Genomic DNA, 23,781 nt, shown 5'->3' with positions numbered 1-23,781 from the left:
TGCTCACTCAGAGTCCAGAGTCTTACCTTGCTCTGTTTGCTTCTTTTGTCATGTCCCAAGCCCAGGTTATGAAGTTCTGACTCAGGTAGGAGACAATAGATTCAGCACAAAGCATTTGTGAGCAGAAGACGTTGGTTAGTACACTTTCATCATGGTGGAGGTAGATAGCAAGAAGCTTTCTCTGGAAAAGACATGACAAGAGATGAGTGAAAAGTTCCTCAGGCTACTTAGCAATTTAAAGCTGCTGCTGCTGCAGGTCTGTGCGTTAGTACCAAGGATGGGGTTTATCAAGGGTGACAAGTATCTCAACGTGCACACACAAAAAATAGCCAGCAGATTTCAAGTCAAATGGTCCATCCCTGCAAATTTTTAAGTATTCTTGACGCTTCCTAATATTTTGAGTACTCAAATACAATATATTACATATTAGAACATGAAAAGAACAAGAAATGAATGAAAAACAAAAACCTTATTAACAGACGTAAGAAATGAGTGAAGTTTTTTAGCTTGCTGCCTAATAAAAATAACATGTGGAACATTTCCCTGAGCAAGGAACACACCTCTTGATAGGACAGCATCTGCCACAAAAAAGTTATAAACAACCTGAAAAAAATGATAGTGCATTGCTATCACCACCTCTGTAGTGAAACAAAGAGGCTAACAGGTAAGTAACAACACAGCTGCCTACACACCCAAATGCTGTAGCTCAATATGCCAGATGTTCTGCCAGCTCTCCATCCAGCCAAATGACGTGGGGAGCCCACACCTCACCTCACCTCACTGAAAAGGTGGCCAGGCATTGGAACAAGCTGCCCAGGGAAGGGGTGGAATCACCATCCCTGGGAGTGTTCAAAGGTGTGCATGTGGCACCTGGGGACATGGGTTAGTGGTGGGCACGGTGGCACTGGGTTAATGGCTGGACTCGATGTCTTTGAAGTTTTTTCCAATCTCAACAATTCTATCACTACACATTGAGATCGTGTCTATTGTCTCTTGAAGCAAAACATTCTGTGCTGTTCTTCTAGAACCCTATCAAGTAAAATTTGAGCTGCCAGCAGGTGTGTTCCCATGAAAATCTCAGACCACCTTTTGGAAAGCAAGTCTGTGTGCATGCAAATATAGAAAGCAGGCTGCAAAAATACAGGGAGACTATGAGCTAGCTAAGGATTATGATTCTGCTACTGGCATTCAATGAGTTAGAAATGTAATTTAGAAAATTACAGCTTTCCACTCCCCCATACCCATATAAATTACTTACTTTATTTTAAGATAGTACTTGAACATATTTGCTGAGATGATATGGTGCTATTTTCAGACTTTTATTTAAAGTAATTTCAAATCTCTTCATCAGAAGTAACACTGAACCCTAGATATTGATGTGTATTGATAGCAAGACATGGATGCAATTTTGAGACAAGCTGTCTTTGCAAAAAAACCCTGTACAGCTCTCACCTCATAGATTGGCTTTGGATAAAATTTAATGACTGTTTATAGAAGGAACATTTGAACATTCAACTTTGGGAAAGGGATTAGTAATTTGCATTACTGTTTGTCTAATTTAATTTAAATGTTCTTCAGAACCACGTACACATGTGCCAGGAAGGGCCATTAATAAGCCCAACATGCCGAGATCCATATAAGTGCAGCCAACAATGTTGACTGAAACTAAACTTGAAAATCCAGGGCACTGATGCACAATATCATGCAATAAAACAGCATTTCTGTGGTGATATTTAATTTAAAAAGAAGAAAGAGGCAGGAGAAGATCAGGCACTGTCTGTTTTTGAGGATCAGCTGTTCTGCATTTCAAAGCGTAGATCCCTGCAATATCCAGGTTACTGTGCTAGAATCTCGACTATTATATAGCAGTTGTAAGAGAGGGAGGGCAAAGATGTGTTTACTCAGTGATTAGGGCCTTAGAATAAGCCTCTAGCTCCTAGAGAGACAGCTCACCACTTATTCATTTGGACCAATTCACAAAGCCTAGAAAGATTAAACATCCATGCTGAGAAGACAAGCGAATGCAGACGGTGAAAAAGAAATAAAAATTCTTTAAAAACTCTGAGATGACTTCATTATTTTTTCCACAAGGAAACTTTAGGAAAGTGTTTAGTTAGAGAAAAACCCACATTGACCTCTCTCTAAACCCTTAATCTTTCCTTTGTGGTGGCACTGCTTTGTGGTAAGCGGATGGCTTTGCTCTCCTCTTTTCACTGGGAGTGGACAGAAAAAAAGGCTCTTGAGAAACACTTTTACTTCCAAAGAAACAACCCCATGAAACTGTTAAATGTGAGATTCCGTACAACAGAATGTTTCAAAATATGTACAGTTTTAGGCTTAAAGATTTAGGGACAAATTTTAGTAAACAGAACAGGCACAGACACAATGGAGGTTTACACTGAGTTACTTCCCAAGGGAATGTAATTTTTGTTGCATCAACAAATCTCACCATACAAAGACTAAACTCCATCACGTATAAAAGACTGTACTTGTTTCTGATACTTCATCCAAAATGTTAAGGGTGGGCACAGGCATACTGCTGTGATAAATGCAAAGAGGTGGCAGGAGGAACTGAAGTGATAAAACATGATTTGGAAAATATTCCTGAAAGCCAGGGGTATATTTTCCTTGGAAAAATGCGTGATTGCAGAAGGCTCACAGCTCGAAGATTTTTGTTGTTGCTGTTGTTGTGTGGGTTTGTTTTCATGTTTGTTTATTTTACTAACCCATGGTAGTACATATTTATAAGCAAGTTTTGGTTGTGTTTATTTCAAGCCTTTGAAAAGTCAGTAAATTCTAGGATTCTCTTATGACTAATACTGGGTATTTTTCAGTCAATACTATTAAAATAGCCTTACAAAACTGTTGAACAGTCTCGAATTCCACAAAAGAAGCCTACTAATGGAGCACTAGACTGTTCTGTGTTGGATTTCTCAAAAATATGACTCAGAGGTTATATACTTGGCATGAAATTCTAACCAAGAAAAAAAATACAACAGGGAAGAACTTTTACTAGTTCCTACAATGGTAAGGGATACCAAAAAGGTTTTAAGCACTGAATACCTGATGGACTTCCAAAGGCCTTAGGAGTTGAGGAACTTAAGCCAACAAGGAATATATTTTCAGAATATGTGCATGCTGAAGACCATTTCTGAGCTTCAGAGAAGTTAATACCCTTTGTACGGAATTAGAAGAAAAGTTGTCACTGAGGCAAAAAAACCATAGATCTTGAGGTGACTAAATTGGCATCACTGGGTAATGGGATTTCCAAGCTTCTCAGCCAGTTCCTAATACTGTGAATAACTCAGGTAACTCAAAAGAATATGAACTTGAATGGGAATAGCAATGCAGTCATCATATGGGTCAGCAAAACCACAGACCTGAATGGCTACTTTTGAACCTCAGGCTTACAAGTTCAAGTAATGACCGAGACAGAAAAGTTCATGATGTAACAGCTGCTAGAGGCATGAATGTTCTGTCAAGCTGGTAGGCCAACAAATCAAAATCTTAATTTTTTCCTCCAGGTTTTATGCAATGAGAGCTAATTCAAATAAACAAAGGGACACATTTGCACTTTAAATCTTTGAAGTGCACAAGGTGATCCACCTGTCCAAGGTGATCTTGGAGATCACGGGATCAGCCTTGGACACAGCTACCTTATAGCCTTTTAGAAGAGATGTGAAATACAACTGTACCCCACAGGTTCCTAAAGTAGGAGTGAGGTGATCCCTGTGACCTTCTGATCCCATATCTTGTATTATACATGGCATAAGACATCCCCAAACTAGTTCCTAATTTAATCTTCCTGTAATTTTACCTTTCAGTAAAACATCTAGTCTCAAAAATCCATCAGTGATGAAGAATCCATATGAACCATGGTAAGGTGTTCAAACAGCTACCCACTCTCCCAGGTAAAGGTGTGTTAAAGCCTGATTTAGTCTACTTTCATCTTCCAGCTATTTGATCCTATTATACTGTTGTATCTCCATTTCAATCAATTGCACTTGTAGTGCTATCGTACATAATGCAAATAGTATCCAGTAATTAACACCAAACTTGGCTAAGATCTATAATCACAAGCTTTGAAAGAGGAGAAAATATGGAGTGTGGCAGACAATGTCAAAAAACATCCATTACTTAGTATCAAATACAGAGGATGCTGAGGAGAGACCCATACCCAGCAGCAACCCTCCAGATAAGAAAGATGAAGCTGTTGTTCAGATATGAAAAATGAAGGGTGTGTAGGCAAACAGTGAAGCTACTAAGCTGGTATGTTGTAGCAGAAATTTCTAAACAATAGTTATCCACAAATTCAGAAATAATTTACAAATTAAAGGACAGAACTGCTAACACACATCAGGCAAGACTGGAAAGAAAATGGTGACTGACATGGGACTTAACTGGAGCTTATGTACTGACATTTACCATAGTGCAGCTGCTTCACTCTTCCTGAGAACCTAGAATTATACTTCTATACCTGTCCTCCAGTTTCAACCAGACCATGTAGATTAGTGGTCAGGTTATTTACGTTTAATCAGAATCTGTAAAGTGGTAATTCATCCACCTCTAATCTGTAATACGTTCAGTATAAACCTAATAATAATAGCTGAAATAATAAGGGACATTTTTCTGAGTTACACAGATAAAAATGATGCTACAGAAAGCCCCGTATGAAGGAATATTCTGCTACCACCAAGGAAATGAAAAGGTAAAAAAAACCCTTTTATTTGAACACACCAAATCATGGAAGGAGCATACTTTGCTCTAGCTATTCAGGAAATAAAGAACCCATACGTGAGAGAGATGGTGCTGCCTCTAAATTGAACCTAAAAGACAGAATTCAAGGAGAAGAAAAACATGGTTCATTTTCACACTGCAGGGATATATATTGAGGTGACAATACCAATCTGTGCTAAGAGAGATGTTTCACATATTTATTAAAAGTCAGTGGACAGAAAGGTTGAGAGAGGAGCAGGAGGTGAGCTGGCAGAGGTATATAAAGATAAAGCTCCTGGAAAGGCAAAGCCAATGTCTTTATTCTCTGTCATAATAAAAGAGTAGCAAACACCTGTAAAAATGACAAGACAAACAAGCTCCAATAAAAGAAAATACTTCAGTATTATTCACATGTATAATTCAGCAAGCTTCAACACAGCAATTAAAATCCACTATTAATAACAATACCACCCTAAGTTAGGATAAACCCTCTGATGTATCGGAACACAAGACACCCACGAAGTGCTTCCAGACACAAAGAAACCGTCCCCCAAAAAAATGTTCCTTGTTAAAAAATGTCTATTGTAGGATTTTTTTCCATGGCATCAGGTGTAGCAATTCCTATGGCAATGTAGCTACTTGGGCAAGAGTAAGCTCATTCTTCAGAAACTAATGTAACAGAGAAACTCTTCTTTCCAATAGACAGAGGAAGATTTTCACAAAAACCAGTTTAATTGTTAATTTAATATATCTCTGTCTCTCTTTCTCTTCCTGACCCCATTAAAAGAAATACTGAAAATATTTTCTTGTCTTATATACAGTAAGCCTTGGAAGTGAATACACAACACCCTTAACTATAGGGCTGCTGGAGGCAGCTGGGAATTTCATGGTTGTTAAAAGCAAGGCTCTCTATCTTGGGTATTGTATTTTTGTGCTAAAGACTTATACAGGTTTTAAAGCAGAGCTACATTTGACCTCATTCCACCTCTCTTACCAAAAACTGGCATTGTTGTGGCAGCAGTTGCTTGAAAGGTTAAAGGATACCATCATGTACATTAATCTTCACTGTCTAACAACTCCAACACAGGTAGCAGACAAACACCTCGACTTTATTCACAAGGTATTTCTTTTTCAAGCAATATTTTGTTAAAGAACTATGAATCACCAGCCTTTCCAACACATGAGAAGACAATGAGCTTTAACAAGAAACTTGTATTTTCTTACAAAGATTTTGAACTCATATTCTGCATTCCAAACACATGTTCTGACATAAGTTAGTTTTCTTAAAATAATGCAAATTAAAATATTTCTGGAAAAAAGCCTCCTGTTTATATATATATATATATATTGAGATTTTTTAAATTTTTTTTTTTTAGGTAAAAAGTATCCACAGTACAGATTTAAAACACAGCTGATGGCTGTCTCACTAGACATGAACTGTAGAGTGCACCTTCTGCTGTGGACAGCGTTGAGAATTTGTCAAGAAAAGGCCAAGATCTCTGAGCACTCGAGCTGCCAAGTGCTCTCAAATTAAATCAGTTTGAAGCGGTTTTCATTAAGATGGATTGAGTGTGGCATCGTGAGAAACACTCTATCAAATGTAGTGTTTTACTTAGTGATTAAGTATATACCAGTTGATGAAGCTGCCCAAATCCTTCGTAATCCCACCACTCCAATAAACATTTAATGAGTATATAAGTTCAAAAAGCCTAGTAGAGGATTTAAACCTTCAATCTTGTTTTTATTTACTCTTGGAACTCAATTTCTCACTTCAAGTGAAGAATGCTGGTGCCTGAAGCTCATCTGTTGCCCTGGTAAAATTAAGTGCCCTCCATAGTATAAATTAGAAGATGAGACATACAGGTTGCAATTTCTCCTAAGCTTTTTTTTTATACTTATATATATTTAATTATTTCATGAAATGCAATTATAAAAATACGAAATACTGTGTCCCTTTCCTCAATTCTGAATTCCAGGAGCCAGTACTGAAAAAATTACTTTGTAATTGAAAAAGCAGTGAGAATACGTGGTATTTCCACATTCTCATATCTTTGCTTAAAATCAGAATGTCACAATAAAAACAATGCCTTTCCACAGGGTAGGTGGGAGGGAGAGCTTTAAAAATAAGGCAATATTCAGAAAAAAACCCCAACAATCCAAACAACACAAACAAAAAATAATACTTTCCTAAATACACACACACACATATATACACACACACAACTACTTTATTATGAGGTTCTGGTCTGAATACATCACAAAATATTAAAAATATAAGGTGACATGAATTTCAGAAGTGCTATGTAAGTAGTACAAAAAGTACTTTGAGTAACAAAAAACCTAAATAACTGCACTGCATTAATATCATATTTACAGGTACAAAACTATTCATGGAAGTTCTTAATGGGCTTTTGTCCACTATTACACTGATACACTGTCAACCATTTCTGATGAAATGACACAAAATGAACTTCCCAACTCACACCCCTTCCTTGTTCAATTCATAGGAATTTTTTCCCTGTGCAAAGACATGAAAATATTCACTAAACTGAAGAGTGTTAAGTATGTGTTAACTTCAGCTATACAGTGTGGATTTATAACTCTCACACTTATTAGAACAGCCCCTAACATAACACAGATGCTCCTTCCAATATGAATAACTATGTTCTTCATTTTAAAATTAAACATATATCAAGAAAACAAAAAGTAAATTTAAACAGCATGATTTTCTTGTTTGTGTTTCAGCTTTATCTGTGCTTAATTATGCAGGGTTTTGGGTTTCTCCTTAGTGAATCAAGTCACCAAAACTTAAATAAACTGTCCCCATTCTAATTTTATTAAAATACTGATTTTAAAACTGTGCATGGAATAACAGAAATTTGAGATGCCTGGTTGGATGTACAGAAAAACTAAACAACCAAACCTTAGTATTGGAACTTACTTGGCAGATAAAGGCTGTACAAAGGGGAAAAAACCCCCACACTGTATTTCAGAGACCTTTCAATTTAAATTTACAATTTCATTAGCCATTCTTCAAAGGAGTTACCAACATGCAACAGTGAACTTGTCAACCACAAGACTTGCAGGCAGTGTTATCTGGTGCTAGGACACCATTACTTCAGGAAGAAAAGGGAGGAGGGGAAAAGAAAAAGAGTAGCTTTGACAACTAAAGAACTCCAGTAAAAATACAGCCTGAATTATTAGAAAGCATCAGTTATTCACTGCAATTTCAGCAACCACCAAGGTAAGTGTTTCTGTCAACTGAGTAAGTGCATCTCTTCCCAAACAATAAAACCAAGATAACTCCAAAATGTAGCTCAGCTTTTTTAAAATAAAGATGGAAGGCTTAAGATGATTTCCATTCCCCCACTATATTAAATAAAGTAGTTCTAATACACACTTACATCTCTAGCTTTCCCATAGAAGGCTTCTTGAAAAGCAGCCTCTAATGATCCAATAAAATAAACAGGATGGCAGTCACCATATCTATTTGAGATAAAATTTCCAATTAATAAAAAAGTTCAAAATCAAGTCATTTCAATATTGTACCTTTTCATACATTCTGTAAATGGAATGCATCAGCTAAACCTTTAGAAGGATGAAGTATTACACATCTGAAGGACAGAAGGGAAATATTTAGGATCCATTTGTTTTCTGACATTGAAAAACTCGAAGTAATGTACTATTACCTTACAAACTTTATCATAAAAACATTCTGTTTCCACATGTAGACACCTTAAGTTCTACACAATTTTCTATAAAACTTTTCAGTCACAACTTATTTCCTCTCTTTATTATATTCTTAAATGTTAATTGAAGGCTATTCTTGAATTACACATTAATGCATCTCATACACAGAAAGGAACATTTCATCACAGGAGTGAAAACAGAAGGCACATAAACTTTGCATTACTTAGTAGCTTCTACCTATTCAATGATACAGGCAACTGTTTAACAGTGCATGATTTGATAGCATAAAGTTTTTTAAAAATCAAGAATTTCTATGTTTTTTAAAAGTCAGTATTTACCCAGCCACTTTGTTATTGTGAAAATTCTTACAGCAACTCTGTATATATTTTTCAATACTGATCAATTTCAGCTTTTCTGTTCCTGTATATCATAATAAACTTATCAAATACAACCAGTCTTTCTCATCCTTCTGGACCTTTACATAATTAAGTAATGATACTAAATAGCACCAAAATAATTAAGACAAGAATCAGCCACTGCAGCTTGGACTGAGAAATCATTTTATTTCAGAAGCAGTTCTAGTAGCAAAGTTAGAATTAAAATAAATTAGATTAGGATGTCTAAATATGCTATAATCCCACAAGAAAACATGTACACTTGGTTTATTTATATTATCATTATTTACTAACTTCAACTTAGTTTGTAATAAGAACTGCACAGTGAATAGGCTACGCTTACCTTGAAGAAAACTCTGCTGTAAATTGTAATAAGGCATCTCCTTCATTTTCAGCATTTTCTGGCACTTAAAAAAATGAAAAAAAAAGAAAAATGCAACCTTATGGAAACAGGTTGTAATATGCAAACACATTTGCTTCACAGGTATTTCATGTTCCCAGCTTACTGAAGTGTTACCAAGAGACCATACAGATTTCATGAAAGACTATCAACTACAAACCTTTGGAAAGACAAGAAATTTCCAGAGAGTCTCATGAATATAGTCAGGTTTTCCAAACAGTAAAATCCACAGTGTAATGTGATATATCACTTGTTCAGAGTTAGCACTCTGGACTTACTCTAAGGCTTGAAAGGCTCAACCCTTCCTATACATAATGTTAGAAAGTTTTCCATATTATTACATGTATTTGCTGCCAAAAAACTTCTAAGGTAGTAACACTAATGCAAGCCTGAAGTAAATAAAGAGTATGCAAGAACTGCATGTAGGAGGTAACTGACTGCTGCTCCTGCTCAATCCTTTTCATAATAAAAGGGGAAATAATCACTGAGAAATCTGATTAGCATAATGACTAAAACTTCAATCAAAAATAGAATCTGTAGAATTTTCAAAACAGGGAAGTGGAGATCCAGTTGTCTACAGGTGCATTTGCATAGAGATCACAATTTCTCTGAATTTAATTTTTACTCTTCAATCTTAAGTTACATTATTATTCCTCAGTTGCAAGGTTAAAAATTTCCCTCCACGGGAAGATGCTTTCACAGTTGCCAGTTATGTCTGCAGTATTTTCATTTGATGCATCCATCAGACATGACATTCAAACAATTCTACCATCCCTACCAAAAGATACTTTCCAGTTTCTAATTCTGCAGACACCTCTCTGCCTTCACCTCTGCTGTACAACCTCCAGTTAATCATAAATCAGCTCTCAACTCTTACTCATTGGCGATTTCCTCAAGGCAGATGATGCTACTCCAAACATTTCTCCATCATCAACTCCAAACTCAGTAGCATCTTCAAAGTCATCTCCATCACTATCACTAACCATATGAACATCAGTGCATTGCTGTATAAAAATAAAAACCAAAATCCACCGTAAGCTTCTTATTACAGACACCTGCAGTGAAATACAAAATACATACACAGTGACAAATACTTATGTATTTCTATAAAACCACAATATACTGCACTTTATTTTACTATTTTATACAGCATTATCAGAGGTGATTTTTAACAGAAGTCCAGTTGGCAGCAATATTGTGTGACAAAATGCATGATTAAAGAATGAACTTTCTCTGCATACACATAAGTTGAGCAAATTTTATCCAAAGTTAATGCTGTTTTCCATCTAATGGTACCAGAGCTGGTCTACCTGCACAAGAAAGAGTGAGAAAAGCCACACAATTGTGGCTTTTATATTGGTATTTGGCATACCAATATAAAGGAGAAAAATCAACATTTTTGTGCAAGGAGCTAAGGTCTCATCTCCCACCATCAGATCCTTTGCTGCGATTTGCTTGCTTTGTTTTTCCTCTTTTTCTTCAATGACTCATTTGTCCCGTTTCTTACTTTGTCACAATTTTGTGTTGCAGGAACTGTAAATTGATCATTTTAAGATGCAATTCCATTGACACACTTGACAACAGAAGGGATGGTGCCCACTGCATAAGAAGGTGTCCCTGCTTCTTCCTAGAGTAGCCTGGTAAAATAAAGATGATGTCCTTACCTCCTCTGACTGTTCCCTTGTTTGTACAGGTGAAGATCTTCTTCCAACCGTAAGTCGATGGCAAGGAAAAGTCAGTCCCGACACAGCTAGAGTCATCTGCAAAGCAAGCAGTGGTCCTTCATTAAAGTCACAGTCTCAAATAAAGTTTGGGGGTGAGGGGGTTTTAAAGTCATTTAGTGATTCAAACTAAAGACTGCATTATTTAAACACTCATTAAGAAGCCTGAAAAACTAAAATGATTCCTGATATTAAAATATTCAAGGAAACATCAACTGAGTTTTACCGAGGTGTATGCAGAGTATCAAAACAAACTCCATGGAACTGCAAACTCAGAAGTGCCTTGAATTGTTATTTTCTCCTCAATCAGTACTGCAGTTTGAAATGTTATTATACATGGCAACTTTTACAGTGCTATGCTTTGATGATGCAAATGTAAATTTTTTATTGCTAATCAAGAAGCAAATGTTCAAGTGAAGATGGTAAGTGCTGATAAAACTAATTAAAAACAGCTAAGTCATCTTGAAAAAAATACTATTTTGAAAGAACAGTTTACCAGCAGACATTGCAATAGACACAATCACATTGGCAACTTAAAAAATACATTTCATCTCCTTTTTGGTCATTTTAACTGTTAAGGGTGCATGTCATGTGCCTCATATGAACAAAGACACACAAACCAAACAGTGCTGGTGACACTGCAGTCAGCACAGTCCACAGGATGAATGTTCAGCAACCAGCAGCAACAGAAACTGTTGCCCATTGCTGTAAGCCTAAGTCTCAATTTTTAAGAACTATGAAGGCAGGAAATGGAAAAATTTTGGTGTCATTTGAAAGACAAAATTACGATGATGCCTGCAAATACACAGCAATAGTATTTGAAAATCTGATCCTACTGCATCTAAAAATGCACCAATTATAATGCCTAAAAATGAGAACTGTCCACTCTGAGACCAGAACCACTGATGCCATCCCTGCATTTAAAGCTTCTGCCCAGCCTCCTGCCTCTTCTGAAGAGCACATCAGTCCAGGAGAAGTGAGGTTGATGACCACAAACAGGACTTTCAGAAGCACCTAAGACCTATCTGGACTGATTTTACAATGTGAGTAGCTCTTAAATAAAGATAGTTGATTATTTTTGGCACTGACAAAGTATTTAAGGCTATGCAATCTTCTGTGATGTGGAGAAGGATAGTCCTGGGCTGCATGTTTAAAATATTGTTTCTAGTGGTCCCTTCAGATGAAACACAGAGAGGGCACAAAAACACCTAGATCCTGTAAAACTTATTAGTATTTTTGCAGGGCACAGAAAGAAAGATTTACATTATACATTTCAGAAATATAGCGCACTCCTAATTGGACTGTAAAAACATTAAGGTAAAATACATTTCAATCATTCTCAACAAAAATCCAAGAATAAATCATAAGCCTTAAATTTCATTTACTGCCATGAGCACTGAAAATATCCCATTTATTTTTTATACATAATTCAGAGCGACTTTATCACTTGTCTGCTAGAACTCGCAAAGATTTAATTTGCTGCAGGTTGAAGCAGGCTGATTAAGCAGGCTGGTTACCAAATGAATGTTAACCTGTCTGAACTAGCCTACTGTCACATTCTCACAGCAAGGTTAAACAGAAGTTTAGCTGTGTAAAAAGCCCAGCAATCGTCTTAAAGGAAGTGAGTTATAATACTCTGGAGCAAATGAAATATTAAAGACGACATACAGGTCAAGACCAATTACGTATGAAACTCCTGTGACAAGAGCCTAAGAACTGCATTCTCTGTAAAAATGCACCACTTCAATTATTATTTTTATAAGCTTTCAATAATAAACAAAACCCAACTGTTATAAAACCTGAAACTTTGCCCTGTAGTTAGCACACTATATAAAATGCTGGTGAAACACACACACACACACACATTAACCACACACAGACTACAGTTCCCTCTCTCGCAGCATCAAATACCCCGACAGATGCCTGGAAAGGCTCCCGGTATCTTTTACGTGCACATTAAAGAGAGAGTGGTAAGATCAAGCAGGCAGTTATTGTGCTGCTTCATCACTTGGCCCAGTTGCAGGGTGTTGCAATTCCAATTTGCAACCTTATATTATAGTGTCAAAGCGTCTCTCAAACACGAGCTAACAGCAGAAGGGGTTCCACATCAGAGCCTGTTTCATCCTACTCTCCAGACAGTTGCTGGAATGTTGGGGGTTTGTGCACACTGGTGTGAGAAATCACCCTTCCCTTTGCTTTTTCTTTCTTTCTTTTTTGTTTTCCTTTCTGAGAAGTTTTTTTTGCAAAAGAATTAGCAGCTCTGCCTGCGTTCCAAAATAAACTAGCAGCATCGACATTTTTCTAGAATAAAGTTATCTTCATTCAAAGATAGAGAGTCCTCTTGCAAAGAAAGACACTTGCACCACAAAAGCTTAAGCTTTATTTTGGAAATCATAAGAACACCAAGACTAAGTAAAGACTGTTTTCCAGGCAGCTCAGCAAACCTTTTCCTAGTACTGGGAATGCAGGCCAAGGTACTGATGGGAGCACCCACTGAAGTGTCTCAGTGGAAAGAACTGTAGATCTCACACTGCTCTTGGAGAGTTTTTTCTTTCTGAATACTGCCCTGCCACCTCCTATACAGTGATGCAGTACATTATTATTGCAGTAAATTATCATTGTGTTTCAGCCACCTTCCCATGCAAATGGACAAAATCTTTATACCAACACCATAACTGAAAAAGCTGGTTTGCAGCCTGAGTACCTGATTACCCATATTCTCTATTTTGTGAGCCCATCTGGCAGTGCAAAAACTCCAAAGTCAGTCAGGATTTCTCTTTTTTTGCATGAAAATCACCACTATGTGGGTACAAGAGCTTGAATGGGATGGCTTCCACATGCACAAGAAAAGACACTGGAAGATGCATATGTGAGACTCATGCATGAATGACAAGCTAGATACATGTTATGAAAGAAATAATACACTAAAGCAAAAATAAATAAGGTTACTCTGTTTTTCTAGGCAGGAAACATACACGTGCAAATCAAACTGTCTCAGAACTGAAAGGTACATGAGGTAGAAAGTGAAACAGAATCAGAAATAAGGAAAATTACTTGCAAAAAGTAACTCCAGAGCCTGATCCAATAGGTCCAACACTGTGTAGACACTGCTTGTGCTAGTTGAAAAATTTAAGTAGTCTCCTATTTGGCTTCCTGTAACTTTTAAGGAGAAGGACAATAAAATTCAAGATTTCAAACATTTCAGGGAGAGTGGCAGCAGGAGAGTCTCCTTTTAGGAAACAGCAGAGATACTGAAAGGATTCAATATCCCTGGTATTCAAAAAGTTAATGGTACAACCTGGACTAAAAGCACACAAAGGTTACTTGAAATAGATTTTAACTATTAAGAGGAAGATCAATACAAAATCTAAAAATTTAGAGAGGAAAGAAATAGTCTGGTGCTCACTTGTGCTTTCCAATTCTAAGACACATACTATTTGTAAATGCTCAGTCTGAGATGATTCATTTTTAAATTGCCAACATTAGCAACCGAGGGAAAAAGTTAAGCAACATCTTTTCTGATCTAAACATGCAGGATTCTTTGTCAACCTTCCAGATTAATCCAGAAATATATGCCAAATCTGGAGTGAGACCAGATGCTTTAAACAATAAATTATTCTTCATGTTAGAAAGTATTATTTTTATGTAGAAGCTTCTAGAAATATCATTCAGAACAATCTAAACCCACTATTTTTCCAAATATTTCATTATATAAATATGTCTGCAGAAGAGAAAGGAATCATTGAGAGCATGTAAGTCCAGAGTGCTGCCATCTCATGCTCAGAATAATACAAAAACCTACAAGCCCATAATCTCAAAAGTTTGTATCTTCTAGAAAGAGTTTGTTGGCACAACTTAACTCCCACTCTTGCAGACTTCTGAAATTACAAATGAAGGAACAAACTCAGTCTCTTGTACCAGCCCAGAGATCTTTAATTAAGTTACTGAAGATGTGAGAAAGATAAACAGTAGAAGGAACATGAAGGAATGATACCAGCAGAGAACTCCAGCTGCAGAACTCACTCCACTGAGAAATGCTGATACAAAAATTATAAGCTCGGTGGACTGCATCAGGTAAGGAGTAATTGGATATGACAAATTGGCTTTCCTCATGTTCAGCCACACACTGATGGAGGAAAACAGCATCTCAAAAGAGATTTGAATGGCAACCATACCTAATGAGGAAAGTGAAGGAAGCTGTAAGAGCTTTCTAATGGCTTACAGAATACAGCTGGAACACCCAAAGTGTCCAGCTTAAGGCAATAATCTGTAAAGAACTGGACATTCCTCCTCATCCTCAATTACTGAAAGCTTGTGCTGTTCACAGGATACTTGCCATTAAGGAATCCCTTCTCTGTAAAGAGATAAAGCTTTTTGTAAACAAGAACTATTCAGAACAAGCAAGTATAAGTTATAATATTTACAGAAGGTATGAGTATTAGTTTATTTTGTGCTCTTTGTTAACCTTTTGATTGCTACAAGAGCAATGAGAGTTTTCAGGTTTTTGAGTATGTCGGCACTCTGATTTCTTTTAATGTACATTAATGCATCTATCTGAACATACAGACAGACACCTGTTAATCAGGGCAAGTTATTAAATGGAGCCCTTCAGCTGTATTACCTAGTACTTGTCAATTAAAAAAAAACAACAGCTTTTGGCTGTTTAAAAGACCACTGAAAAGGAGAAACTCTTTGTGTCTCTGTAACAAGGTGATTTTACTGTATGAGATACTCAAATGACAAATTCTTTCCAACTCACTGGAGAGGTATTTTTCCATGACAAAATATTCTCTAATATAATTTTTTTGGACATAGAGATTCTTGATCATTTGTTCTCAGAAATTCAAAGGTCAAACTGTAAATTTTACAAAGCAACAGACAGAAATTCAGAGAACACTTGATCCATATGCAAAGGAGAAGAATCTATCAATGATGCCAGATTTCACTTCTTCACACACAGCAAGTGAAGCAACAGGAATGATCTGACCAAACCCAAAACCTTGCAGTGGACAAACCATCTGGATTTTTAATATAAAGTAAAAAGATCATAAAAAGAAATGTAATTTCCGTATAACTTCACTGCTATGAATCAGTCAAATTATTCAAGTAGATGCACTTCTAATACAGAATCATGTTTGGCTGCATACAGTCTGCTTCAACAGGAAACTAAATAGGAGAACTCTTACAGCATGATTTTCACCTGAGGTAAACAAAAAAAATCCATTTTCTGCTTTTAATACTCAGAGATAAAGTAAGCAAACAAGATCCTGGTGTACAAAATAAAAAGCATGTTTTCCGATACTTGACTCCCCCCATAAATCTCCCATAAAAAGGGCTCTTACTAGAGGTTGCTTAGCAGGCTGCAGTACACACATGGGGGTTTGTAACACATATATCACACAAAACATTCTTAATCAGACACGAATGCAGTGTTACCTACAGACTGAAATCTAATCCTGGTTCAAATACTCCATGTGACAGCTGTGCACAAAATGTGAGCTGCTTACCTTCTCCATTTAGTGGTTTACTCACTGATACATGGCTTAAGAATAAAGAAACAAACATGACCAAGTACATTTCACAACAGTCAATTATTCAAAATAACCTAAGAGAGGTGCCCATAGCAAAATACTCAATGACTGGCAGGTGTCTCCTCTGTGAAAATTTCACTCCCATATAATTTGATCCTTTTTCTCGCTGGAGTAATTACCATGATGTTTTTCTCCCCTCATCAGATAAGAGAAGGGGTAAGGATAGAGGCGTGAGCAAGGAGCATTATCAAGCATTTCAAATTTCGTATTATATTTAGTATTCTGTTATGTGACCTTTTATTATAGCATAAGCTAATTCCCTGAGTATGATAAATGGCAATTTATCAGATGGATGGATGGATGGATGGATTTTCTTGAAGATACAGGAAAAAAGAAGTTGCATTTTGAACACAACTATGTGAAGTTTGAGAAGAAACAAAAACTCTGAGAAGGAACATATCTGCCCTAATTTTTCTATCATAATTTCTATGTGCATGGTACTACTAGCTGCATTTGGATACAAGGTATTTTAGGGATCAAAAGCTTTCATAGCCCAAGTGCACCAACAGTAGGTAAGGTATTAAGACAAAACAAATTATAAACCAATCTAGCTGGAACACCTAGAAAATGAGTCATTCTTCTTGCTGCTTGAAGATTGGTCAGGCTGCTCCACAACTGAGGCTCACTCATATTTCCATGGTCCTTTTGCAACCTATCATTTTCAGGATTGAAGAAGCAAGGAAAAGCAAGGACTATTTGTGTGGTGGACAGGATATAGCAATTAATGTGGTATATAGGAAAAATCCAAGTATACAGGGAAGGAGGGAGAGGTAGAGCAAGTGAGTGAAGTTTTGTTTTAACACTTGAAATACAAGACTGAGAAGTTTTTCATTAAACAAACAGTTGAATAAAATTGTGGTTTCTAAGTGCATTCAGCATAGTCCTTGCATATGAATATTGAAGCAAGGGAAATAAGAGAATGGGAACTCTGGCAATCTTCTACAGTTCTCCAGACATTGTCAGATGGCTCCACATTCTTTCCTGGCTGGAGATCTAAGCAGAGAAACCAATCCATGCAATAAGGAGGTGGTGGACTCCCAGGCAACTCATGCTATTTCTGAGGATATTAAAAGCCTCATCATTTCAAGAAAAATGACACTATGACATGAGAGAGCTTTCACACGAGCTTCTTCTTGCCATGGCTGCAGTTCCGGGTGTTTAACCAATCATTATTAACAGCGCGTGGGCAGCTTGTTGTGCTCAGACAAACCCTTACTGAATTCCTTGGGAACAAACAGGTGATCAACACATGCCAAACCAATCACTTGTCACTGTATAATTATTCAGTAAATAACTATCTTCCTTTCAGTGTATAATCTCACAAAGTCAAAGTGATACATGATTTAAGAATTCCTGCATGCTCATGTTTAGAACTAATGCTTAAAGCTTCAAGAGATTAAAGATTTTCTGTGAATTAATGTTTATCCTTTGGCTTGCTCTTTCTCAAAAGTTAGTAAGTATTCTTCCAGTAGTAACAAGACTGTAAAATTACTTCTATCCATACTGAAATACTTTGTATACATAAAACAAGCGTTATCACACCAACAAAGAGAGAGTATCCCACTGTAAAATGAAGGTACATTGCAATTCAAAAAACAAATCTATTAAATACATTATTTTAGTTAACTGAAACAAGGGCATTTTTGTACTGTGCAGTTAAGTGACTCAGAAAGATTTACTACCCAGAACTAAAGGGCTCTCTTCAGTCTGTACTGCTCAACTAGACATTGTTATCCAAGTTCAGTACATAATATTAAAAAAAAAGAAATCAAACATCCAAAGCTCATCTACTGCCATGTAAGCCCTTATCCCTCCTTGAACAACAATAAAAAGTGGATGTAATTCCACATTAACCACTTTGTCTTTTGACATCAAATAGCATTAGCTGGGAAAAACAGTCAAGTATGCTTGAGGTTTGTTTGTTTTATTAAACTATTGCACAAATACGAAAATGAACAGAAGAGTTAAAAAAATTTGACAGCCCTTGAAATTAGCTTCCTCTGAAAAATAACTTCATTTTCATTATGCATCTCCATAAAGAGAAAAAAGTCTTGACAGGTATTCAACATTTCATTTTAAACACTAACTGGATGAAAAAAAAATCTCTAGCATGGAGTGTGTTCAGGTTATAAATCAGTAATGCTTATTTTAACTCCTCACAAAGTGGTGTTGAGATAATTACTGCTGACAGCTTTATTCAAGGTTCATTTCACTTTTTCTACTATTTTTCTCCTGTTAGAAGTTCAGCAGGGCCCATGGGAAGATCCACCCCTCACACCTGTTAGGGTTCTTCATGTTACTGAGGCCAGTTTGGACACGTCACTTCAAATTAGCATTGTGCCAGTGCGCTGTGACAATTACTTATCGCAGGTTTAACTTGAAAAAAAGTTTCTAATCCAGCCACAAGAACAGTGTCAGAGTATGTACTTTAAACCTGTCAACACAGGTTGTAGGAAATTCATTCCAGGGATTTCAGTCATGTTCCCATGGTAGATCTCTGAACTACAATGAAGCTTAAAATCACAAAGGAATGCTATAGAGTTAAAACACAGAAGCCAAAAGCTTCCTTCTGAACTGAAGGGAAAAAAAAAAAGTTGTCTGAACTATTACTCATGTTTTAAAATTTGATGAATTCTTTAGATTAGGATTAAAAAATGGCTGTGTTAATTCTCTGAAATTCAAAAAGGCTGCATATAAAAGGTATATATCTTATTCTGCTGCATTGTGAAGGCACAGCCCTGGCAGATCTTTACACGTGCTGAAGGCAGAAGTATGGTGAAGAAGCTCTGGAATCATACTGAGGATGGTGTGGGAGGCTGGAGGAGATCCATGGCACAGCGAGGAGGCCACTCATGTCTTTCAGACACCAGGCGAGGGATGCCGGAGTTGCAGCAACAACCACTCTAAAGGCAGCTCCACAAAACACTGTGAGTTTCTTATGAGCTTGAGAAAAAGTGGTGCCTGCTGCTCTGGGAACACCCAGCCCTGGTGTGCTGGTTGAACACACATGCCAATTTTTGCTACAGCCCCTGTTAATCACCAGCCATGTTACTGTGCATCTACCCCTCTCGTTTGCTGGCTGAATGAAAATTATCCCTGGTTTTGATTATTTCTCATTTGATTGAGCCTAGTTAGGCAAATTAGGAATTAAAGCAGAAAGACAGCTACTGTAGTACTTAATGTTGCTTCAAACCACAAATATATTTAAAGGAAACAAAAAGAAAATAATATTTCCTCATGCAACAGATTCTGCTAAAAAGGAGATATACTTGAGAGACTGAAATAAATACCCATGATCACTTACAGAGCTCATTCTTCTTCTTAGACAAAAACTGTAAATATTAAAAAGGATGAAAAATCTGCCAAGCCATTTGCAGCTATTTGAAACACAGGGTAACAGAATTAAATAAATGCTGAAAGACCTGGAACACAGTTAAGTATAGACCATGAGGCTAATTGTGGATCTTGAGTTAATTAATTTCCACTGATACGTTTTCTCAATGGTCTTTTACATGAGTTTTTTCTTTACTCAGTCTGAACCCCAAGGCAATTCAGCATGCTAGCCTCCAAACTCTGGGTGATTCATTGTGTACTTCTGCCTTAGGATTTTTAGTTCATGCAGAGAAAGCCAGGCTTTCACATCAAGTTGATGTTAATGTGCACTGACAAAGCAACAGTAAAGGAGCTTCATGTTTGTCACAACGTGCACTCTTTAATTTAGTAATTGCTTTATACTGATATGCAAATAATGACACATTTCCCAAATTTCCAGTTCCTCAGCAATGCTTTCACTAATTACTCAGTAGTTAAAACTTATGCATGTAAATTGGTTCAGTGAGTTTATTAATAAGTACACCTGTGTGAACTGATCTATAAAACACACATGCCTGGGAACAGGTCATAACTCACTGTACATTCCTGAAGGTTTCTGGAACTAAAAAAACCAATTCTCTCACTAAAACAAGATAAATTACAACTAACAGTGTTATTCATAGATAAAACTGGGATTCCCAACCTTTCCTAAGCTAAAGAGAGACTGTCTTTGGTGCCAACAAATACCAGGAGACAAAGCATTCATCCATTTTATTTTGCCAAATGAGATAAGGATCAAGGTAAAGAAAAGGCCAATAAAAAAAAGGACAAGAATCCCTCTAGCACCTGAAAACACGGGAAAGGGCCAGTGTCCACTCGTCCATCTTGTGGACAACCACAAGCTCTGAAGTCTGGTTATAGTGTTTTGTGGTACTGTGTACTCTTACTTTTGATACTCTAACATGAAAAATTAAACTGCACTTAACATGGATTCAGACTCATAACAACTGCAAAAACACTCAACTGAGTTAACCTGTCTTCCTGTATTTCCTTTCTTCAAAATCATCCTGTTTTATTTGCTAGCTTCTATGTTGAAACGCAGTATCTGTTAGATTTCTGGTATTTTTTAAGTAACTATGTAACTGCCATAGAATACAGTATAATAATTGTTTTTACTAAGTCTGATCTCAAACCACTTATTTTTTTGCTATTCAAAAGAGACACAAAAACAATTAACAGGGTTTTAAGCTCAGAGACAAGTAAAATAATAAACAGTATAAATTAACAACAATTCATCCACATCACATATTGCCCAGAGATATTCACAGATACACCTCGGGAACTGCTTTGCATTCACAAAGGGTATCAGCCAAATACTTGGCACATTTCTGGTCTATGGTGGGATGCCATTTACTTCACAACATTGTACAACGCTTTGGATGGCAAACAGAGAAGTGCCTGGATATGTTTCCAGCACTATATAATTCCTTGGCACAGTTCAAGCAGTTGTGCTAGCAGAACTGCTTCCAACAAATGGTTCAAACACTGATAGGATTTTTATGCTGCCTCTTCTTCATGGATATCATTTTCTGAGGAATTGGATTTTTGCAATGTTAGCTCTTGAAAACACTGTGTTACTGACTTCTAAAAATGAGCTTCTAAAAAGGATTATTGTTTCCTATCTTCTGTTTCTCTTACCTGGAATATGTATCTTCTGGTGAAGTCCTGCTCTGCTTGTAATAGTGGAGCTTCATTACAAAGAAACAAGCACCACTGTGATAATCCTCCAGGAATAATGCAATTACCACTTATCAAACAGGTGTCTGCTGTATTCCAAGGAGATTATCACTTCCTATTCTGCTCTCAGAGAGCACAGAATAAAAGAGAAGCTGCTACTATTAAATGACTAAGGGGAAAAGGAGTCTTTGATAATAGCTCCTGCCAGCATCTCTCAGCAGGGCATGAAACAAATGTAGTCCTTCTATAAAAACTTGGCACTGAAATGAGTATTTTGGTTTCTGTAAAATGAGTTAAAGCACCTAAATAAGACCACTCCTGTTAACTCAATCTGAAGCATCTATGTTTCTTCATAGAACATTCCAAGAATCTCAGCACCTCCAGCCTCATGCCAAACTGCGCCCTTTGTGAGTAGTCCTGAAGAGGAACTCTGCCTGCTCTGGCAAAAATGGGCTGCAGGGCTGCTCCATGAAACACATCATCATTCAGAGATGCTTCTGTGACAATCCACTGCTTGATGAAGGTGCGAAAGGGTCTCCAAGATGGAGTTCCAAAAGTGCAGAGAATGCAATCTTTGTACCAAGATACATTTTTAAGTTAAACCACAGCTGGGTGTAATTGATCAGCAAAGGCAATTTTTCAGCATATTTTCAAAGCAGCTTCTTGAGTAGGAGTTATCTCAGGAGTGGATTTCTAAAACCAACAGCAAAAGCACTCTCCTATGAAATCTGGGATACAGTTTAATGTACAGAAGGTGCTATCACTACATGACAAAACATATAATTGGTTTGCAAACAAGCCCAGCTGAGCATCAAGGGCAGAGGAGGAGTGACAAGGGTAAACAACTACACACATGCAGGAGACAAGAGGCTACTTCAGTTACTGGTGATGTCCAGGGGCTGTGAGGGCCAGCAACTGTCCATAGGTAGGTGCTTCAAAGAAAGTAGGTGTAAAAACCCTTCCCAGTGAAGATTACCACTACTTGGGTATAAACTCAGGGAAGAAGAGTAGTTCCTCCTGCTGCCTCTGTTGGGACACAAAAAGCTCCAATGCAGCTCGTGTGCACGTAGATGGAGAGGTAGAGTGGTGATGCAGATACAATATACTCGCCCAGGACTTGTCCCATGGTGTACTCCAGAGATCTTGACTGCCCTGATCTACCCTAGAGATACTTCTCTATACATATGGTCATTTCTATCACACTTTGATTTGCAGGTTCTGTCAATATAAGGACAGAAATAGGAAGCAACGTTGAAGCAGCAAATATAAAGTATCAGTCAGTTTACTAATTTTAAATTCTACTCCCTTTAACAAGTTCCATGAACATGGCATTTTTAATAAAAATAACTTTCATGTCTATGAGTTTCAAAGCAAGAACAGCTAAAAACGACTCAACAGATCAAACAGATTTGTCAATCTCTTGCAAAAGAAGAAAGCAGTAAAAAATGACAAATAATTATGTCTATAGCACGCTGCTGTTCCTTATGCTTCAAAATTACAGTGACAAAAGAACTTACTATTGAACAAATTAATTGCTAACAGTAACCTCAAAATCTGCTACCAGCTTCTCCTAAAAACTAAGGTTGATTACAATAGGTCACACTGAAATGGGGTGGAATTCTGATAGAAACCAATGCAATTTTAGTTGATGGTGCCTGTCTTATACCAGCAATGAATTTGACTTTTTGAGTCCTTTTAGTAAAAGATCATAATGCACTTTGCAAACTCATTTAAATTGAAATTCTTGAGATTAAATGCAACAGTTATTTAGCAACACAATTATGCTTTACAGCTTATGAGGGAAGCAGCACTTGAAACTGATAGGTCACACTTTAGAATGCACAAGGAATTAATGCAAACACTTTGAAAAGGCACAGGAGAGTGTAAAACTTTCCTTAAAGTTATTCCTCATGAGAAGTAACGGGATGAAACACCAGAAATTCACAACATAATGTGGTATCAAAAATTAAACAAATGCAAGATTTGAAGTGTCATTATTTCTTAGACAATAAATTTTACTCCATAAATACATGCATTCTAAAATATTAGAATTTTATTAACAGTAGAAAAGGCAATTGAAAATCCAAAGAAGAAACTGAACCTTGCTCCACAGGAAAACAAAATTTGGAGTTTATGAAAGAGAATTTATATATTACTTAGTTCTCTATCAGAAACAAGTTATGGAATAGTCTGCATTTATATCTTTATATCTAGAGAGA

General features: G+C 36.8%; 1 protein-coding gene across 1 annotated transcript in view; it reads right to left on the bottom strand.

The window, feature by feature from the left end:
* The window catches only part of FAF1 (Fas associated factor 1), a 152,571-nt gene that overhangs the window by 40,344 nt on the left and 88,446 nt on the right, over positions 1-23,781 (bottom strand). The window contains exons 9-13 of the mRNA XM_010408851.3: positions 10,866-10,961; positions 10,079-10,205; positions 9,145-9,208; positions 8,121-8,202; positions 27-181 (exon numbers count right to left, since the gene is read on the bottom strand). Of these exons, the coding sequence (XP_010407153.2) occupies positions 27-181; positions 8,121-8,202; positions 9,145-9,208; positions 10,079-10,205; positions 10,866-10,961 (524 nt within the window). The remainder of the gene's footprint in view (positions 1-26; positions 182-8,120; positions 8,203-9,144; positions 9,209-10,078; positions 10,206-10,865; positions 10,962-23,781) is intronic.

The sequence above is a fragment of the Corvus cornix genome, chromosome 8 (assembly GCF_000738735.6).
Source record: "Corvus cornix cornix isolate S_Up_H32 chromosome 8, ASM73873v5, whole genome shotgun sequence".
Taxonomy (NCBI): Eukaryota; Metazoa; Chordata; class Aves; order Passeriformes; family Corvidae; genus Corvus; species Corvus cornix.
This window is presented reverse-complemented; position numbering and strand designations above follow the sequence as displayed.